At 48.3% G+C, this 17,033-nt stretch overlaps 1 protein-coding gene across 1 annotated transcript in view; it reads right to left on the reverse strand.

Moving 5' to 3' along the window:
- Positions 1-15,693, reverse strand: part of Pola2 (DNA polymerase alpha 2, accessory subunit) — a 23,874-nt gene extending 8,181 nt beyond the window's left edge. Inside the window, exons 1-10 of the mRNA XM_021199006.2 lie at positions 15,386-15,693; positions 12,707-12,831; positions 11,310-11,401; positions 11,094-11,151; positions 7,399-7,505; positions 4,957-5,150; positions 4,583-4,671; positions 3,141-3,296; positions 2,643-2,705; positions 1,911-1,953 (exon numbers count right to left, since the gene is read on the reverse strand). Coding sequence (XP_021054665.1) covers positions 1,911-1,953; positions 2,643-2,705; positions 3,141-3,296; positions 4,583-4,671; positions 4,957-5,150; positions 7,399-7,505; positions 11,094-11,151; positions 11,310-11,401; positions 12,707-12,831; positions 15,386-15,464 — 1,006 coding nt within the window. The 5' untranslated portion in view covers positions 15,465-15,693. The remainder of the gene's footprint in view (positions 1-1,910; positions 1,954-2,642; positions 2,706-3,140; positions 3,297-4,582; positions 4,672-4,956; positions 5,151-7,398; positions 7,506-11,093; positions 11,152-11,309; positions 11,402-12,706; positions 12,832-15,385) is intronic.
- Positions 15,694-17,033: the final 1,340 nt, after the last annotated feature.

The raw sequence follows: 17,033 nt of genomic DNA on the forward strand, positions 1-17,033 counted from the left end.
TATATATATATATATATATATATATATATATATATATATATATATATATATATAATGAATTATTCCAAACTTGGTGGCTTTAAAGCAATTTCCTATCTCACAGCTTTGGATGCTGTAACCCAGAGTAACGCTGTCAGCAGCTGCTGACTTCTAGAGGTCACTGTGCTCCACCTTAAAGCCGGCAGCCTACAGCGTCTGTCCCCTGACTTCCATCTCTCTGCCACCCATTTTCGTAAGGACCCATGTGGCTGCACTGGATAATCCCACCCCAAAGATGATTGATTTATTTTCAATATAATTTATTGATTTTATTTTATGTCCATTGGTGTTTTGCCTGCTTGTAAGTCTGTATGAGGGTGTCGGATCCCTGGAATAGGAGTTACATGGTTGGGAGCTGCCATATAAGTGCTGGGGATTGAACCTGGGTCCTCTGGAAGAGCAGCTTGTGCTCTTAACCACTGAACAATCTCTCCAATTTATTTTATTTTATTTTCTGAGATGGTGTCTGGTTATATAGACCAGGCTATATAGCATATATAGACCAGGCTTGACTTGAACTTACAAAGATCTGCCTGCCTCTACCTCCTAAGTGCTAAGACTAAAGGCGCACACTACCACACTACCCAGTCCCATCTTAGCACTCAGGCACAGGAGCAAAGTCCTTCCATATAAAGTGGCATACTTACGGAAGTGTTATTCAGTCTTCCACAGGATACCACCATGAACTGAGACTGGGAGAGTTTGCCTTTCTCCCCCACACAGGCATTCTGTGAGACTGTGTACAGTCTCACAAACAACTGATTGTCACTCCTGATCCCAGGTCGTCTCCAAGGATGCCTGCACACACATCAATGTGCGGGGTGCTGGCGGCATGCCAGCATGGGTATTTATTGAAAATCTTTACTAGTGTTTGTTCTACTTTGCTTACAAAACCGTTTAGAAAATGCCTTTCCCCTTTCTCTGTGGTAGCACAGGATGGAACTCGGAGCCTCACATACACTACACGAGTGCCATCCACTGAGTAATACCTAAGCCCAGACATGGGTATTATGAAACAAAGTTTGTTAAAGGAAATTTATTATTATTTTATTGTTTTGCATTTTCTATTCAGATTAATTGACCTCTCTCCCTCCCTCCCTCCCTTCCTTTTTGTTTGAGACAGGGTTTCTCTGTGTAGCCCTGGCTATCATTGGATCTCACTCTGTAGGCCAGGCTGTCCTCAAACTCAGAGATCTGTCTGTTTCTGCCTCCAGGGTGCTGGGGTTAAAGTTGTGCATCAACACTGCCTTGGCCAGAGTCTTACTATGTAGCCATGGCTGGCCTGCAACTCCCTATGTAGACCAGGCTGGACTTGAATGTAGAGATCCACCGGTTTCTGCCTCTCGGGTAATAGGGTTAAAGGCATGTGTCACCATGCCTGGCCAGAAATTATTCCACAAACTTGCAAAAAGAGTGCAGACTTCCGTGTCTTTTCCCAGAGCTCTCTGATATTAACATTTTCCTCCAGAGCACATTTGCTGGAATTGCCTCTGGTCGGTCACTGCCATCTAAGCTAGGTTTTCCCACCCGAGCCCATTCCTCCTCCAGGATTCCACCTGAGACACCAGGTTTGTATCGTAATGTGTGCATGCTTTCCCATCGAATGCCTGCTCAGCAGCAGCCCAGATGACAGTGCTCACACCGTGTCACCAGAGCCCAGATAATGCCACTACCTGTGCTCGAGGTCAGGCCCACCCGAGGCTTGTGAAGAGAGGGCCTGTGCGCCCACTGACCTGCTGTGTCCCTCCTGCTCAGATACAGCTCCCACAGCTTTTGTTGCTTCCCGAGCCCGAGCAGCTACAGTCTGGGACTTTGTCTATCACCGCCCTCCCCCACGTCATTGGCAGGAGAAATGTTGAACCAGAACTTACCTCCCTCCTCTTCAGTAGGCTGATAGAACGGAAGTGGCACGCCCTGAAACAGACAGAGAGCTCAGCTGAGGCCTTGCTCCTGCCGTGGCTTTGGTAAGGGGTGGCTCTGAGTGTCTGTAGGTATGCAGTGGGAGGACTGGGACAGGGACCAGAGGAATCGTCTCTGCCTTGCTCTTGGGAGTTACAACCCAGAGCCCACAGAATCTGCATTTTTCTAAATAGCTCACTGTGACTGCACAGACCAGGCAAGGGGAAGTCACTGATGGACTCTCACAAAACACCTGGGCACCCCATGCAAAGCTGGTGCCTAAGCCACTGGCATGCCAGTTGAGGCTGGAAGAGAAAGGAGCCCAGCTACTTCTCCTGGCATCCTGTGGAACTCTCTGGAGGGCTGCAGTGGAGAGCAGAGATGAGGCCAAATTAAATGTGGTGGTAGCCATTTTTATAAGTGAAGCTTGACCGGGACACCCCCATAGAAACACGTCTGCCTTTGGCTGTGTTGTCAGTATAATGATACAGACTCATGTGTGGTCTTATAGCCTAAAACACCTGCTCCTTGGCTCTCTGGAGGAAACTGTTTACTAACTTACAGCTTGGAGGTGGGTTCCAGTCCTAGAAACAGAAAAGACTAGCAAATGACAGAGACTGAAAGGGACCAGCTTTTTTCACCATAACTGAACATACTGAGCCTGAAGCTGATGTGGAGTGGGGGAGGGGAGGTCCACCCTGTACCTCATAGAGTTTGGTGGCAGTAAGTCTCCTACCGGTGGTGTTGAATCCTTCCATAATTACAACCTGAAAGACAAGAAACACGAGATAGATAAAGAGGAGAGGTAACTGAGAGGTCTGAGATAATTACTGTTGGTAATTACAAACCTAGGGCATTTTCCAGAAAACAAGTGAAGGGCACCCTTCATTGGAACATATCAGTTACAATTATCCTCTACACAAATGACCTAATCCCCACAACAATCCCATGAGGTAAGAACTTTTATTTAATTTATGGATGGAGACACCCTGGCTTTGAAGGTCAAGTATCTTGCCCATAGCCACACATGTCAAGAGGTGGAGCTGTACTACAAACCTGGGCAGCTGGACCCAGAGCTAAGGAGAGCAAAAAATGTCCCTAAAATAGTGGGCCTATACAACCCGATCTCTGGGCACAGAGATGGAAAACAAGAAGCGGCTGCCCACCACTCAGGTCCACATCCCAGAAGGTTCCAGTCTCACCTGTCCAGGAAAGAGAGAATACTCTTGGAGTTCAGACAGATCCACTGGAATCTGCGCGCCGGAGGAGTGTTCCCGGTCCCCCTCAAGAATCACCGACTTGCTGTTCAGCTTCCCGTTGCTGTCACAGCCAATCTGACCCAGGAGGATTACAGGTTCCTGCCAAGGGAAGAATGAGCACAGTGAACCCCAAATGGCACAGGTTTGGGGAGGGGATCACAGCATCGCCACTGAACGTAGAAGGACCCTTCAAGGTGTCCAGGTCACCACCTGCCCATCAGGTGTCCTGAAAGGCTCCTGAGTACGAGCATTCTCAAGATGGGGGTTCCCTCCAGGCCTGCAGCCCACAGCACCTCTGGAAAACCATGGCTATTAATAGATCATTCACAGAGCCGCCACACACTGTTCTCAGCCGCATTGCTACTTACGTGTGTGTGTGTGTGTGTGTGTGTGTGTGCGCGCGTGTGTGTGACACGCATCAACTCATTCGACCTTCACAACCACAGTAAGGAAGATATGGCAATGCCCAGCAACAACAGGGTCATTACCGTCAAACAATAGGGGAAGCCTGGACCCAAAGGTCAAACACACAGCACCTCTTGGCGCTCTCACGCTCTTGCCTCTTCCCAGAGCTTCTTACACAATCTAGGCAGGCCTTGAACTTTCGGTCCTCCTGCCTCGGGTTCCCAAGTGCCCGAATACCACACAGGATATCATATTGTCACTTCCAGAGGAAGTCATTCATAGACGGAACTGAAATCTCTCCTAGTGGCTTCCTGGGTAGGGCTTCCACTCTTGGGAGCAAACTGAGTTAAGTCTAATCTTTCCCTCATGTGAGGCCCTTCCCCCACGCTTCCTCTCAATTTCTCCAGAACTTCCTACAGAACAGTTTATTTATGGTCCCTCCTCCCTGGAAACAAACACAGGACAAAGGCACAGCCAAGGATTTCTATAGGACACATCTGGTAGATTAGCAGTGCTCCAGAGAAAGTACTCACACCACAACTGGAGCATGATGTAACTCTAGATGCCAGAGGCAGCCACTAATCTGTGACAGCCCACAACCCGGAGCACTCCCAGCCTGCTGCTCTGACCTCGCAGGCCTGAACTCTTCTACCCGTGGGGGCTCTTCAAAGCCTGCCCCACCACTGAGAATATGAGGTTTCAACCTTTGCAAGTCTGACTCCAGGAGAGAGGGATAGTCTGGCGAGCCAGCCAGGGAGTGCTTACTGGGGAGCCGACCGAGCGAATATTGAAGCCCAGCACTGGCGAGGGGGACAGGCTTCTTCACTGACTTCAGAGAGCAGTAATCGCTTAGCTGGCCATGATGGCACACACCTTTATCCCAGCACTTGGGAGGCAGAGACTGGCTGGTTTCTGGGTTCCAGATCAGCCTGCTCTACATCAGGAACCAAGGGTGGTGCTAATTGTCATGTGGCTCTTACTTGCACTGGGACCAGGAGAGGGGTAAAGGCCTCGATCTTGTGATGCTCCTTCAGCTCGCTGCCAAGCTCTTCTATCTTACAGGCCAGGACTGCAATCAAAGGGAACGGTGCTGTCAGTGAGACATCTCACTCAGCGAGAAAAAACAGCCTGTTGCCAAACATCACAGTCGTCCTACAGGATGGAGAAGCACGGACACCTGTCTAGTTTGAACCCCAATTGCTATTCTGACACAATTGCTAATCTGCACCCATGAGGTCATCTACCAACTTCTCGACCAAAGGCCACTGGCTGAGGTAGGCTTTGCCACTTCACTTCTCTCAGCTCTTCCACAGGGCAGTAAGCCCACAAGGCTATTCGAGAGAAACCCAGTTACCTTCTCGAACATCCAAGAGCTGCTGAAACATAGCTTTGTAGCTGCCAGTGAGTGGCTCTGGGTCCCCCATGACCTTCAGACTGATGCTTCCAGAGCCTCCTCTCCCGGACCAAGACACGCCCTGTGTGGAGCCAAAGGTGGTGACCACTTCTCCCCGGTTGGTTCTGGAGCTGTATTTCTGGGAGGGGGTAGCACTGAGGGGGAAGCAGAACAGATAGGAGTCACTGTGCCTGCCTGGAGAAAAAGCAAGCTGTCTTATGGGAGTTAGCCAACGTGGCGGGGCTGGAGAACTCTGACCCTTCAGGAATCTCGGGAATGAGGTGCTGAGGAACCCCAGAACACAAAGTTTACAAGTTTAAGGACAGAAACATAAAAACGTTGTCACTTTTCTCCATCAGAACTAAATGAAGTAAGACGAAATGCGCTTGGACTTGACTGAACATTGAGTTTCAAGTACTTTCCTTCCTTGTGAGTCACTGGCTGCCATTTGATCCTGAAACGGTGACTGGGTCAGACTGCTGAGCAATACAAACACCCACAGTACAGTTGAAAGCCGGCCCGGAGGCAAGGTCTCCAATCCTGCACTCAGAGGGCAAAGGCATGACAGCCCTCAAGGCCACCCTCAGCCAAGTTTGGGGACATCCTAGACTACGTAAGACCCGACCTCAAAACAAAAACGAAACCTCACAGTTGAAAGCACAACGACACTAGAATAAAAGTTCAACACAAGCAATGAACCTTTCCCTTGCCTCTGAGGCAGAGATGCAAGGGACGAACAGCTAACGGAGCAAACACCCCTCAGCTCCGCCCCAAGGCTGCACTGCTGTATTCTGTGTCTGTTCTGACTGTAAACCACACCTCCAAGGACACTTGGGTGTTGCTGCTCCATTTGGAAACTTGTAATCCTGCTGTGAACACCGCTGACAGGGAGGGCTAGAAACACCACGCTTGGCACACCGAAATGCTATAGAACTCCCTGCACACAGGGCCTAGTCAGACCTGTTGCCAACACCCCTGCTTTCCAGACAAGCTATGGAAAATGAGCTCAATTACGGCTATCTCCCGGGTTGCCTCCACCCAAATAATTCACAGGCCATAAACTACAGAACGAGTTTCTGAGGTCAGCCTTCTTACTGTACACTTAAAAAGTGACCAGGCAGGGAAGTCACCAACTTCTCAGAGTACAACCCATGAAGGGACATTCGTCACAGCTCTCTACTGTCATCAGATGCTCACAGGGGACAGCTGTAAACATGGCCACAGAAACAGATTTAAAGGGCTTCTCGCTTAGAGAGCATAACTCCCGTAATGTCTCTGCAACAAAGATCTGAACTCTCCTAGGTTTCAGATACACCCTTTCAAGTCTAGAAAGTTCATTCTGAAAGCAGTTTTGAGATCAAACCAGGTGGACCCCAGTGAAACCAAACTGTCCTTCATGACTCCGTGACCACTGCTGGTCAATGCCGCAGAGCTTCTGTCCTGCCTCTCTGCTCTTCGAGATCTGTATTTTATGTGCATCGAGTACTCTGCCTGTGTAGATGTGTGCGCGCCATCTATGTGCCTGGCATTGCAGAGGCCAGAAGAGCTCATGGATCCCATGGAACTGACTTAGGAAATGAGTGCAGAGACAGAAAGTGAAGCTGAGAACCAAACTTGTGTTCTCTGCAAGAGCAGCAAGTGTTCTTAACCGCTCCGGCCCCCGTCACTGCCTCTCTCAACAGGCACAACTTAGAAACCTTATTCTGGTCGGCTTAGAAGGGATCCAGATGCCGATATTTCCCTAACAGTTGGCCTGCTGTCTGAGCCCCATCCTGATGTGTCAGCCCCACCGACGTGCCTTCTCAGCCAAGCACTCATCTGTGGGTCTCTCTAATGGAGACCCTCCATTTGTGGACTTCTGCAGACTTCTGCATAGTGGCTGCAGCCATGAGGAAGTATCAAGTAAGCTGGTGATGGAAGATTCAGTGAGAAGAAAATACTCAGAAAGCAGCTGTCACCTGAGCACGGAATGAACAGGTTATGCAATGCTGCAAACAAAGACACATGCTTTTCTTTTCCAAAAAAAAAAAAACAAAAAACAAAAAACTTCAGACTACAAAAAGAAAGCCAAGTAAACTCGAGCAAGCAGAAACAGGTGAGAGCCTTTGCCTCGACTGGCCAGCCCCGGCAGGCGCCTGGGCTTCTCAATAGCCAGGCTGTCTTCAATAGGAGATATCAGTTCCCTATCTAGGAAACGAGCCCTAGAGAAGTGGGTGGAAAGCAAGTTTCCTTAATTACTGTATGAGACGGTAATTTTCCACGAAGCAGAGAATCTCAGGCTTTCCGGCCAGCTCGAAGCAGACGGCCCACTCCCATGGCGGTTAATAAGTGACAAGCAGTTTGGCTTGTCGGCAGAGAAAGAGGTGTGGCTTTCTTGGGGCCTGAATTGATTATGATACATACCTTGGGGAGAAACTTGACGGTGAGAGAAGCTGACGTGGGCTGCGAGCGGCGACGCTCCTTTTGGTTAGGGGGGTCTCTGGGGTGCTGCTAACTCGCTTGTGAGGACCCTAGGGACAAGACGAAAAGTGAAACCCCACCCACTCTGGCGTCAAGTTGCTAATTAAGCGTAGAGCGCTGCAGTTCCTTAGAAAGGAAAAGGTGGTACAGTAGGGTCACCGGGCAGGACGGGGGGGTGGGGGTGGGGGGCTCAGGAACACCTCCAGTCGTGCTCTGTGCTCACACACCTTCAACGGTAACCCAGAACCCACCGGGACACTATCTGCACATAGAAGGCTGTCATGACAAGAATGCAAACATTCCCCAAAGGAGCAGGGCGGGCCAGTCACCTGACCTGCCAACAACACACGCCATCTTCATCCCCTCCCCCACTCTCTGCACTCAGAAAGACCAGAGTTTGGCAATGCATAGCTTTGACCTGTGTTCACGCATTCTCCCGAGAAAGGATGGGACCATGTTACACTTCTTTTGGCCAAGTCTACCACACATTTTCCCAATTAAGCCCTGGCCTAACTCCAGGCAGATAAGGTGGCTGAGCTCATACTTGGAGAGAGTGGTCAGCAAACACCTCACTAATGGTCACATCTGGTTGGGGATTTTTTGTTGTTTTTTTGTTTTGTTTTACTTTTTCTTTTTTTCTCCTTTGCTCATCAACAAGAAGCCAGATAAGTCCAGAATTAAGAATGAAACCCAATCACGGAACCTAACATTCCCAAAAGCCTAGGAAAATGGGAGACTAACAGGAAAGACAATGTCTTGCACAGGACAACCGCACATCGCGCAGATGTACAAACTTTTCTGACCCAAGGGCTCCCCCTGTTGGTACACTTAAAGAAATGCCACCAATCTATCAACTGGTAGAGACTGTGGGATAGATCACTGTGGGTGAGAACACTCAGAACCGTCACTAAGAAGGGCCAGATGGCTCATACTTGACATCCTAGCTTTTGAGAGCTGCAGTGCAAAGGTTACCCAACTGTGGGCCAGCACTGGCTTCACAGAGACCATGACCTGTGGTTTTATTTACCTAGGATTTTATTTTACTCCTGTGTGCTTGTGTGAGCATGAAGTGAAGTGAAGGTACTGGGGGGAGGGGGTGTTTGTCCACAAGAAGCATCAGGACCCCTGGAGCTGCAGTTACACAGCTGTGAACTGTCTAATGTGGGCACTCTGGACTGAATTTGGGTCCTCTGCAAGAGCAGCAAGATTTCATAACTGACAAGAGTTCTCCAGCCTGTTTTTTGTTTGAGACAGTCTCAGTTATTAAAGCCCACACTGGCCTTGAACTCACTATGTAGCTGAGGCTGGCCCCCAATTTCTTTTTTTTCTTTTGTTTATTTTGAGACAGGGTTTCTCTGTGTACCCCTGGCTGTCCTGGAACTCACTCTGTAGACCACGCTGGCCTCGAACTCAGAAATCCGCCTGCCTCTGTCTCCTGAGTGCTGGGATTAAAAGTGTGCGCCACCACGCCTGGCTTGGCCCTCAATTTCTGATGTGCTTCTACTACACCTGACTTACAAACTAGATTTTAAATTTAAAACTTTCAATGATTATTTATTATTGAGTATGTGCATATCGTGTATGGGCATAGTTGCCCCAGTGCAAGTGTGGAGTCAGAGGACAGCCCTGAGGAGCTGGCTCTTCATCCACCTTACATGGGTTCTAGGGATGGAAGGCAGGTCCTCTAAAGTGACCGCGCTACACACTGATGTTCCTCTATAGTCACTGCTCGTCTGTTTGTTTGAGACAGTCTCTCTGTGTAATCCTGGCTGTCCTAGAACTGTGTAGACCAGGCTACCCTTGAATTCAGAGATCGATCCTCTTACCTCTGTCTCCCAAGTCCTGGGATTAAAGGCGTGTACCACTACACCTAGCTAAAATAACCACTCTTGAACATTCCTAAATTGTATCTTAATATCTTTCAACTAAATATATTTACTGAAATAGTAATCCTAATTTAAACTTAAAACTTATAGCTTTGCCAGGCGTGGTGGCACACACCTTTAATCCCAGCACTCAGGAGGTAGCGGCAAGCGGATTTCTGAGTTCGAGGCCAGCCTGGTCTACAAAGTGAGTTCCAGGACAGCCAGGGGTATACAGAGAAACCCTGTCTCGAAAAACCAAAAAACCAAAAACAAAAACATTATAGCTTTTTACATACTGATTTTTAAATTCTATATGCATTTTCCTACACTGGTACAATCTTTATCCTGAATCTCCACATTATCTGATTAAGGTCATAATTTCTATGTCTCCTTGTCTAGAATATGTCATTTTAAATTTTTGTCATTATAAACAATTGTATGTCCACCATTATGCACCAGTGTGAGACCTGCATTATTCCCTCAGGCATTTCTAGGAGGCAGGCGGCTGGGAACGGACTATGGGGCCTTGGAGACACTGAACATGTACCCGCTGGGCTACACTCCGATCTCAGGAAGCCTTTCACCAGGAAGAATGATTAGACAAAGGATAAACATGACTTTACAGTTCCTCCAGCTATTTTTTTTTTGAAGATTTATTTATTTTATGTATGTGAGTACACTGTAGCTGTACAGAGCCTTCATGTGGTTGTTGAAATTGAATTTTTAGGACCTCTGCTCACTCTGGTCAGCCCCACTTGCTCAGTTCCTATTTGCTCCAGCCCAAAGATTTATTTATTATATGTAAGTACACTGTAGCTGTATTCAGACATACCAGAAGAGGGCATCAGATCTCTTTATGGGTGGTTGTGGTTGCTGGGATTTGAACTTAGGACCTTTGAAAGAGCAGTCAGTGCTCTTACCCGCTAAGCCATCTCACCAGCCCTCCGCTATTTTTTAAAAAGATTCCTCTAGTTCACTAGTTCTGCAGTGATCACAGTCCAGGCCCTAGGCAAAGAACAGGATAAAGCAGCGTCCACACTGAGAGCATCTGTAATGGAGAGAAATGAACCAAAACTAAGATCCAAGAGGAAGGAAGAGGCAGGAGGCTGCTACTTCTGACAGGCTGGTAGGTCTGGTATGCCTGAAGACCAAGCAAGATAACAAGTGTGGCAGAGTGGAGAGACAAAGGTGAGGCGGGACCAGTTCAGACACACCTTCTCCTCACACATGGTAATTCACAATGTGAACCTTATGTTTAATGAGACCAGGCTGTCCTGGAACTCAGATATCCACCTGCCACTTCTCCCAAGTGTTGGGACTAAAGGTGAGTGCCACAATGCACAGCTCTGTGATATGTTTTAAAGAATGTTATTTGTGGGCTGGAGAGATGGCTCAGTGGGTAAGAGCACTGACTGCTCTTCCAAAGGCCCTGAGTTCAAACCCCAGCAACCACATGGTGGCTCACAACCACCTATAATGGGATATGATGTCCTCTTCTGGTGTGTCTGAAGACAGCTACAGTGTACTCTCATACATAAAATAAATAAATCTTTTTTTTTGTTTTTCAAGGCAGGGTTTTTCTGTATAGCTCTGGCTGTCCTGGAACTCACTTTGTAGACCAGGCTGGCCTCGAACTCAGAAATCCGCCTGCCTCTGCCTCCCGAGTGCTAGGACTAAAGGCGTGTGCCACCACGCCCGGCTAAAATAAATAAATCTTAAAAAAAAAAAAAAAAGTTATGTGTAGGATGCAATTCCCAGACGCCGCATGTTCACCTTAGAGGGTGTGGTGTAAGAGCTCAGAAGGGTCTCCTCTTCCTCCTCTGCTTCAATTCTGACAACACTGGTCAAGGACAGGAACTACATGGGACTACATGAGAGTCTGAATGTTAGGCATTTTTAAAAGTTTGTTTTTAAAGCATATATGCAACCTGGGGAATTACATAACACATGTATATGTTTAGTCCAAAGACCTTCAGTAGAAAAGGATACAGCTCTTGTATAGAAACAATGTCTCTGGCTCCTGCATGCCCGCTGTCTTTGGCGGCACTGTGCCAGGCTTTAGAGAGTTTTTTGTTCAGAACCTGAGGAGTGGAACAGAAGAAAATGGTGAATATGTTAGTCCATAGTCTGGGCGGGGAAGCAGGGGGGTGGGGGGGTGCATTTCCCATTTGAAATAATCGCAGGTATTCAGGATGTAAGCAAAGAAAGGCTAGTTGGTAGAACAGTTGCCAGGCATGCAAGAAGCCCTGGATTTAATCCCAGCATCACCCCACTCCACCCTTAATCCCAACACTGCAAAGCAGAAGCAGGTGGATCTCAGAGTTCAAGGCCAGCCTGATCTACATAAGGAGACCCTGTCTCTAAAACCAACAAAACATGAGAGTCTGGGCATGGTGGAGATGCCTCCTGCCATCCTAGCACTGGGAGACAGATATCTCTCTCTCTCTCTCTCTCTCTCTCTCTCTCTCTCTCTCTCTCACACACACACACACACACACACACACAACTTCTCCCACAGGAGCTGGAGAGATGGCTCAGCGGTTAAGACGACACAGTGCTCTTCCAGAAGACCTGAGTTCGATTCCCTGCACCCATGTCAGGCAGCTCACACTATCTCTAACTCCAGCTCCAAGGGATCTGACACCTCTGGTTTCTGCAGGTATCTATACCCATGCATACATATGCTCACACACACATAATTAGAATAATAATAAAATAAATATTAAAAATATTCACTGGGGGTTGGAGAGATGGCTCATTGTTTAAACAGTCATTTAAAACAAACGTTATTGGAACTTAACAGAAGAAAAAAAAAAGCAAGGCTCAGAAGTTCTAAGTAGGGGTCCAGTGATGTGACTCAGTGGGGAAAGACACTTCTTGCTAAGTCTACCAGCCTGAGTTTGAACCCCACAGTCCACTTGGTGGAAAGAGAGAACCACTTTTCTTTCTTTTTTTTTTTTTTTCATTTTTAAGACAAGGTCTCACTATGAAGCCCTGGATGTCCTGGAGCTCGCTCTATATAGACCAGGCTGGCCTCAAACTCACAGAGACCCACCTACCTCTGCCTCCTGAGGGCTGGGATCAAAGGTATGTGCCACCGGTACCCAGCAACAACCAGTGTTTTATGGCTGTCCTCTCACCTCTGTAGCACAGGTGTGCATACAGGCACACTCGAGTGCACACACAATAACTAAATACATGTAAAAAACCCAAAGACATTATGATAGAAAGAAGTGAAGGGAAGGAAGGAAGGAAGGAAGGAAGGAAGGAAGGAAGGAAGGAAGGAAGGAGCAGGCCGCGTGCACCGGGACGCAAAGCTTGCATCTGATCACCACTGACACCTCCATGAGGCAGGATGACGCCAGGAAACTCACACTTGCTCTTACCTCGTGTTCAAAGGAGTTCAGGATGTCTACAGTAAGGCATGACTTCCCTGCACTGGTGCAGAAGGCGATAAGCTCGCTGACCATTCCCTCCTCAGTCTGTCGGTACAGAACACACAGCTCTGCCACTGCAGGGAGAGCAATGGGACAAGTCAGAGAGAGCCTGAGGCCAAACAGTCCTCTGCCATCCAGCATCTATAGGGCCTGGAAACACAGCAGTCATCAAAGCCAAGAAGGGCTCTTGTTCACAGACACTCACTACTGTCGGGGTAGAGAGAACAAGGAAGCATACGGTACCTTAGACACTCACGTGTGCCATAGGAAAATGAAGGGGGGTGGGTGGGAAGGGACCATAGAGCTAAGGAGACGCTGGCGATTTAAAATAGCCAGGGCTACACAGTGAGACCTTGTCTTAAAAAAGAAAGCGGCCAGGAGAGGCTCCAGGAGGTAAAGTGCCTGCCACATGAGTGAGCATGAAGACAGGAGTGTAGTGGGTTTGGTGGCGTGGCCATGAGGCCCGCTGTGCGGAGGGCAGAGACAGGGAATGCCTGGAGCAAACCAGCCAGATTAGTTGAAACAGTGATGGGATGCTGTAAGAGACCCAGCTTCAGTGTATAAGCTAAGGAGTGACTGGGAGACTGGGTTACCACGGAGGTGTATCTGGCAGGAAGTGATTCTGGTTCTTATCCTGACCATTCACAGGAAGATGAAAAGGACTGATCATCAAAGGCTGAGAACTGGTAATGAGCAAACCCAAGGAAAGCCAGGAGTGGTGGCAGCGAATCTACAGCAAGAATGTCCTCCTGACGGTACACAAGCAGCAGTCACTGTTTCCAGAGGCTCGGACTCCCTCTTCTGGCTTTTGAGGGCTCTGCCTGCATGTGGTGCACTTGCATATCCCAGACAAACACACTCATTCACATAAGTAAACCTATTTTTTTTTTTTTAGGTTTATTTATTTATTTTATGTAGACGAGTACTCTGTAGCTGTACAGATGGTTGCGAGCTTTCATGTGGTTGTTGGGAATTGAATTTAGGACCTCTGCTCACTCTGGTCGGCTCTGCTCGCTCAGGCCCAAAGATTTATTTATTATTTTAAATAAGTACACTGTTGCTGTCTTCAGACACCAGAAGAGGGCGTCAGATCTCATTACGGATGGTTGTGAGCCACCATGTGGTTGCTGGGATTTGAACTCAGGACCTTCGGAAGAGCAGTCGGGTGCTCTTATCCGCTGAGCCATCTCTCCAGCCCCAAGTAAACCTATTTTTAAAATAATGGGTTCTAAGGAAGAGAAGACAGTGAGCAGCGGCGAGTGCTGCTGATAATTCAAAGAACTAAGAGTTTAGCCCTGACTTTGGCAGGACATAGGTCACAGTTACCCCATAACACCAGGTTCCTAAAACCAGGAGGACAAAAAGCCACAGAAAGACCCTAAGAAGGGAAACTTAAGGTATCAAGTATGGACAACCCGTCTGGAGTGGCCTGTTGTAATCAGGAAGGGGAGAGCTCAGGGGTGGGGTCAACAAAGCACTTTAAGCGAAAGACACACCCCTCCCAGTTAGTGACACCTGCTTTCAGGTGCATCCTGAGACCTCATCTCAGCAGAAACAACACCACCACCAACGAAAAGCAGAAAACGCACCTCTTAGCTTCACAGGGACAACTTTTTTTTCTAAAAACACTAAACTTTATTTTATATGCATGAGTATTTAGCTTGCATTTAAGTGTACAACATGCATGCAGTGCCTGAGACGACCAGAAAGGGGCACGGGATCCTCTGGAATGGGAGTTGCGGATCCTTTGGGTGCAGGGAAGTGAATGTCGTTCCTCTGGAAGAGCAGTCAGTGCTCTTAACCACAGAGCCATCTCTCCAGCCCCAGGGTACAGAATCTTCAAAAGATTTCAAGTTCTTTAAAAATATATATAATGCATTTATTATTACTTTATGTGCATTAATGTTCTGCCTGCATGTCTGTGTGAAGGTGTCAGATCTTGGAGTTATAGCGAGCAAAGCAGACAGAATCTCACTAATTTAGCTCTAGCTAGCCTTGAATTCTCTATGATCCTCCTGGCCTCAGCCTCCCAAGTGCCCCATGGGATAACAGGCAAACCCACTTATACTATGGCTTTATTTCCTACAGTAAGAATTTCAAGGTGTATACACAGTGCTATTTTGAAACTGCACACATCTTCCAGGAGCGATGTGTGATTTAAATCTTTACCACTGGTCTCTGTGGACCAATAGCATGAGGCACTGGACTCCAGAGCAAGAGACAGGGGTCGTCGGCACACAATCAGGCAATTAAGTCTCCTTGCCTATGTCCCTCCATCTATAAACAGAGGAAGCCTATACGCTCCCTTAAGTTTCTTCCAAAGCTAAAATAAAGGACTAAGATCCACCTAGAGAAATTCCTATTTGCACAGACCACTAAAAACTCTGATGAGCCAGGCATGGTGGTGCACATCTTTAATACCAGCACTCGGGAAGCAGAGGCAGGTGATCTCCGTGAGTTCAAGGCCAGCACAGTAGTCTACATAATGAGTTCTGGGGTTACCCAGAAAGACGCTGTCTTAAAACAAACAAACAAACAAACAAAGGTAATGTCACTTGTTTAGTCAGGTCCCAAGAGGTACCCCACAAGCATATCGCTTGGAAGCGATCCTCTCGGTTCGGGACTCACGTTTCTCCAACAGGGAGTCCTCGTAGTCCAGGCCGAAGATCTGTAGTTCCTCCGCCAGCTGCTGGGTGGACACGGCCATGGTGACCCGGGAGTGGCGGGGCGCCTGCCGCCGGGCTCCGACCTCAGCTCGTCTGCCCTCCTTTCGCTTTGCGAGGTGACAGGGACGCGTCACGAGACCACCTGGCCTAAGCCCTCAAAAGACCCCAGCCACCAGGTCACAGAGAAATTCTTCAAAAGCCCTCGAGGGGTCTCGATCCGGAGAGAAAAGTTGCTTCCGAGAGCTACACCTTAGCTACTCCGTGAAGAGCAGTCAGGAAAAACCCGCCAAACGCTTTGCTTAGCGCGCGCTTGCGCGAGGTCCGGCTCGGCCCCGCCCTCCCCGCGCACGCGCCGGCCCTCCCACTGCGGCTGCGCAGAACGCGCCTCTGAGCGTCACTCCGCGCGGAAGTTGAGAGTCGGGGCTGCGTTCTGTGGCTGTTTCAGGAGTCGCCTGTTCTGCAAAGCTCCGCGATGCTTGTTTGTCCTTTTTTTTTCCCTTGGCCAGAGGCGCTGTTTGTATCTTGCAGTGAATGACATTTGTGTCCAACACGGCCCCGGAAGGGCAAGTTAGCTCCTTCCTACCCCACCTCAGCATCTCCATCCTGCACTGCCTTGGTTCGTCCTGATCTAAGGCTTTCGTAGTTATTATAGCTGTTAAGATTGTCAGTCACGGGGATAGCGGGAGGGCAGGTCACTGAAGGGGGAGTGCTTAGAGAGTAAAACAAGGAGTGCATTCTCTTGATATATTTACTAATTTTTCGAACCAAAATCAACATTGATTTGGATTAGGTCAAGTGACCTGTGACACATAAGAATGTCAGAGCCTTTAAGAAAAAACGGGTTGGGCGGGTGAGATGGCTCAGTGGGTAAGAGCACCCGACCGCTCTTCCAAAGGTCCAGAGTTCAAATCCCAGCAACCTCATGGTGGCTCATAACCATCCATAACAAAATCTGATGCCCTCTTCTGGAGTGTCTGAAGACAGCTATAGTGTACTTACATATAATAAATAAATCTTAAAAAAAAAAAAAAAAAAGAAAAAGAAAAAATGGGTTGAAGCTAGGCCTGGTAGCACACACCTATAATCTCAGCACTTGGAGGCTGCGGCAGATCTCTGCAAGTTCCAGGCAAGGCTATAGAGAGAGACCCTGTCTCAAATAACAAACAAGCAAGCAAGAAACACCAACCAGGACTGCAGAAATGGTTTAGCAGTTACGCTTACTGATCTCTCAAAGGACTTGGGTTTGGTTCCAGCACTAGTGTGGTGGCTCACAGCTGCCTGTAACTCCAGTTTCAGGGGACCTGAGACCTCCTGGCCTCTATAGGCTCCCAAGCACATGATGCACATACATACACTCAGGTACTCACAAACACCCATTTAAAAACATGCCCTTAACCCCAGCACTAAGGAAGTAGAAGCAGGAAGATTTCTGAGTTTAAAGCTAAACTGGTCTAAACTGGTCTAAGCCGGGCAGTGGTGGCGCACGCCTTTAATCCCAGCACTTGGTTGGTAGAGGCAGGCAGATTTCTGAGTTCGAGGCCAGCCTGGTCTACAGAGTGAGTTTCAGGACAGCCAGGGTCCCACAGAGAAACCCTGTCTCGAAAAACCAA

Source organism: Mus pahari, chromosome 1 (assembly GCF_900095145.1).
Source record: "Mus pahari chromosome 1, PAHARI_EIJ_v1.1, whole genome shotgun sequence".
NCBI lineage: Eukaryota > Metazoa > Chordata > Mammalia > Rodentia > Muridae > Mus > Mus pahari.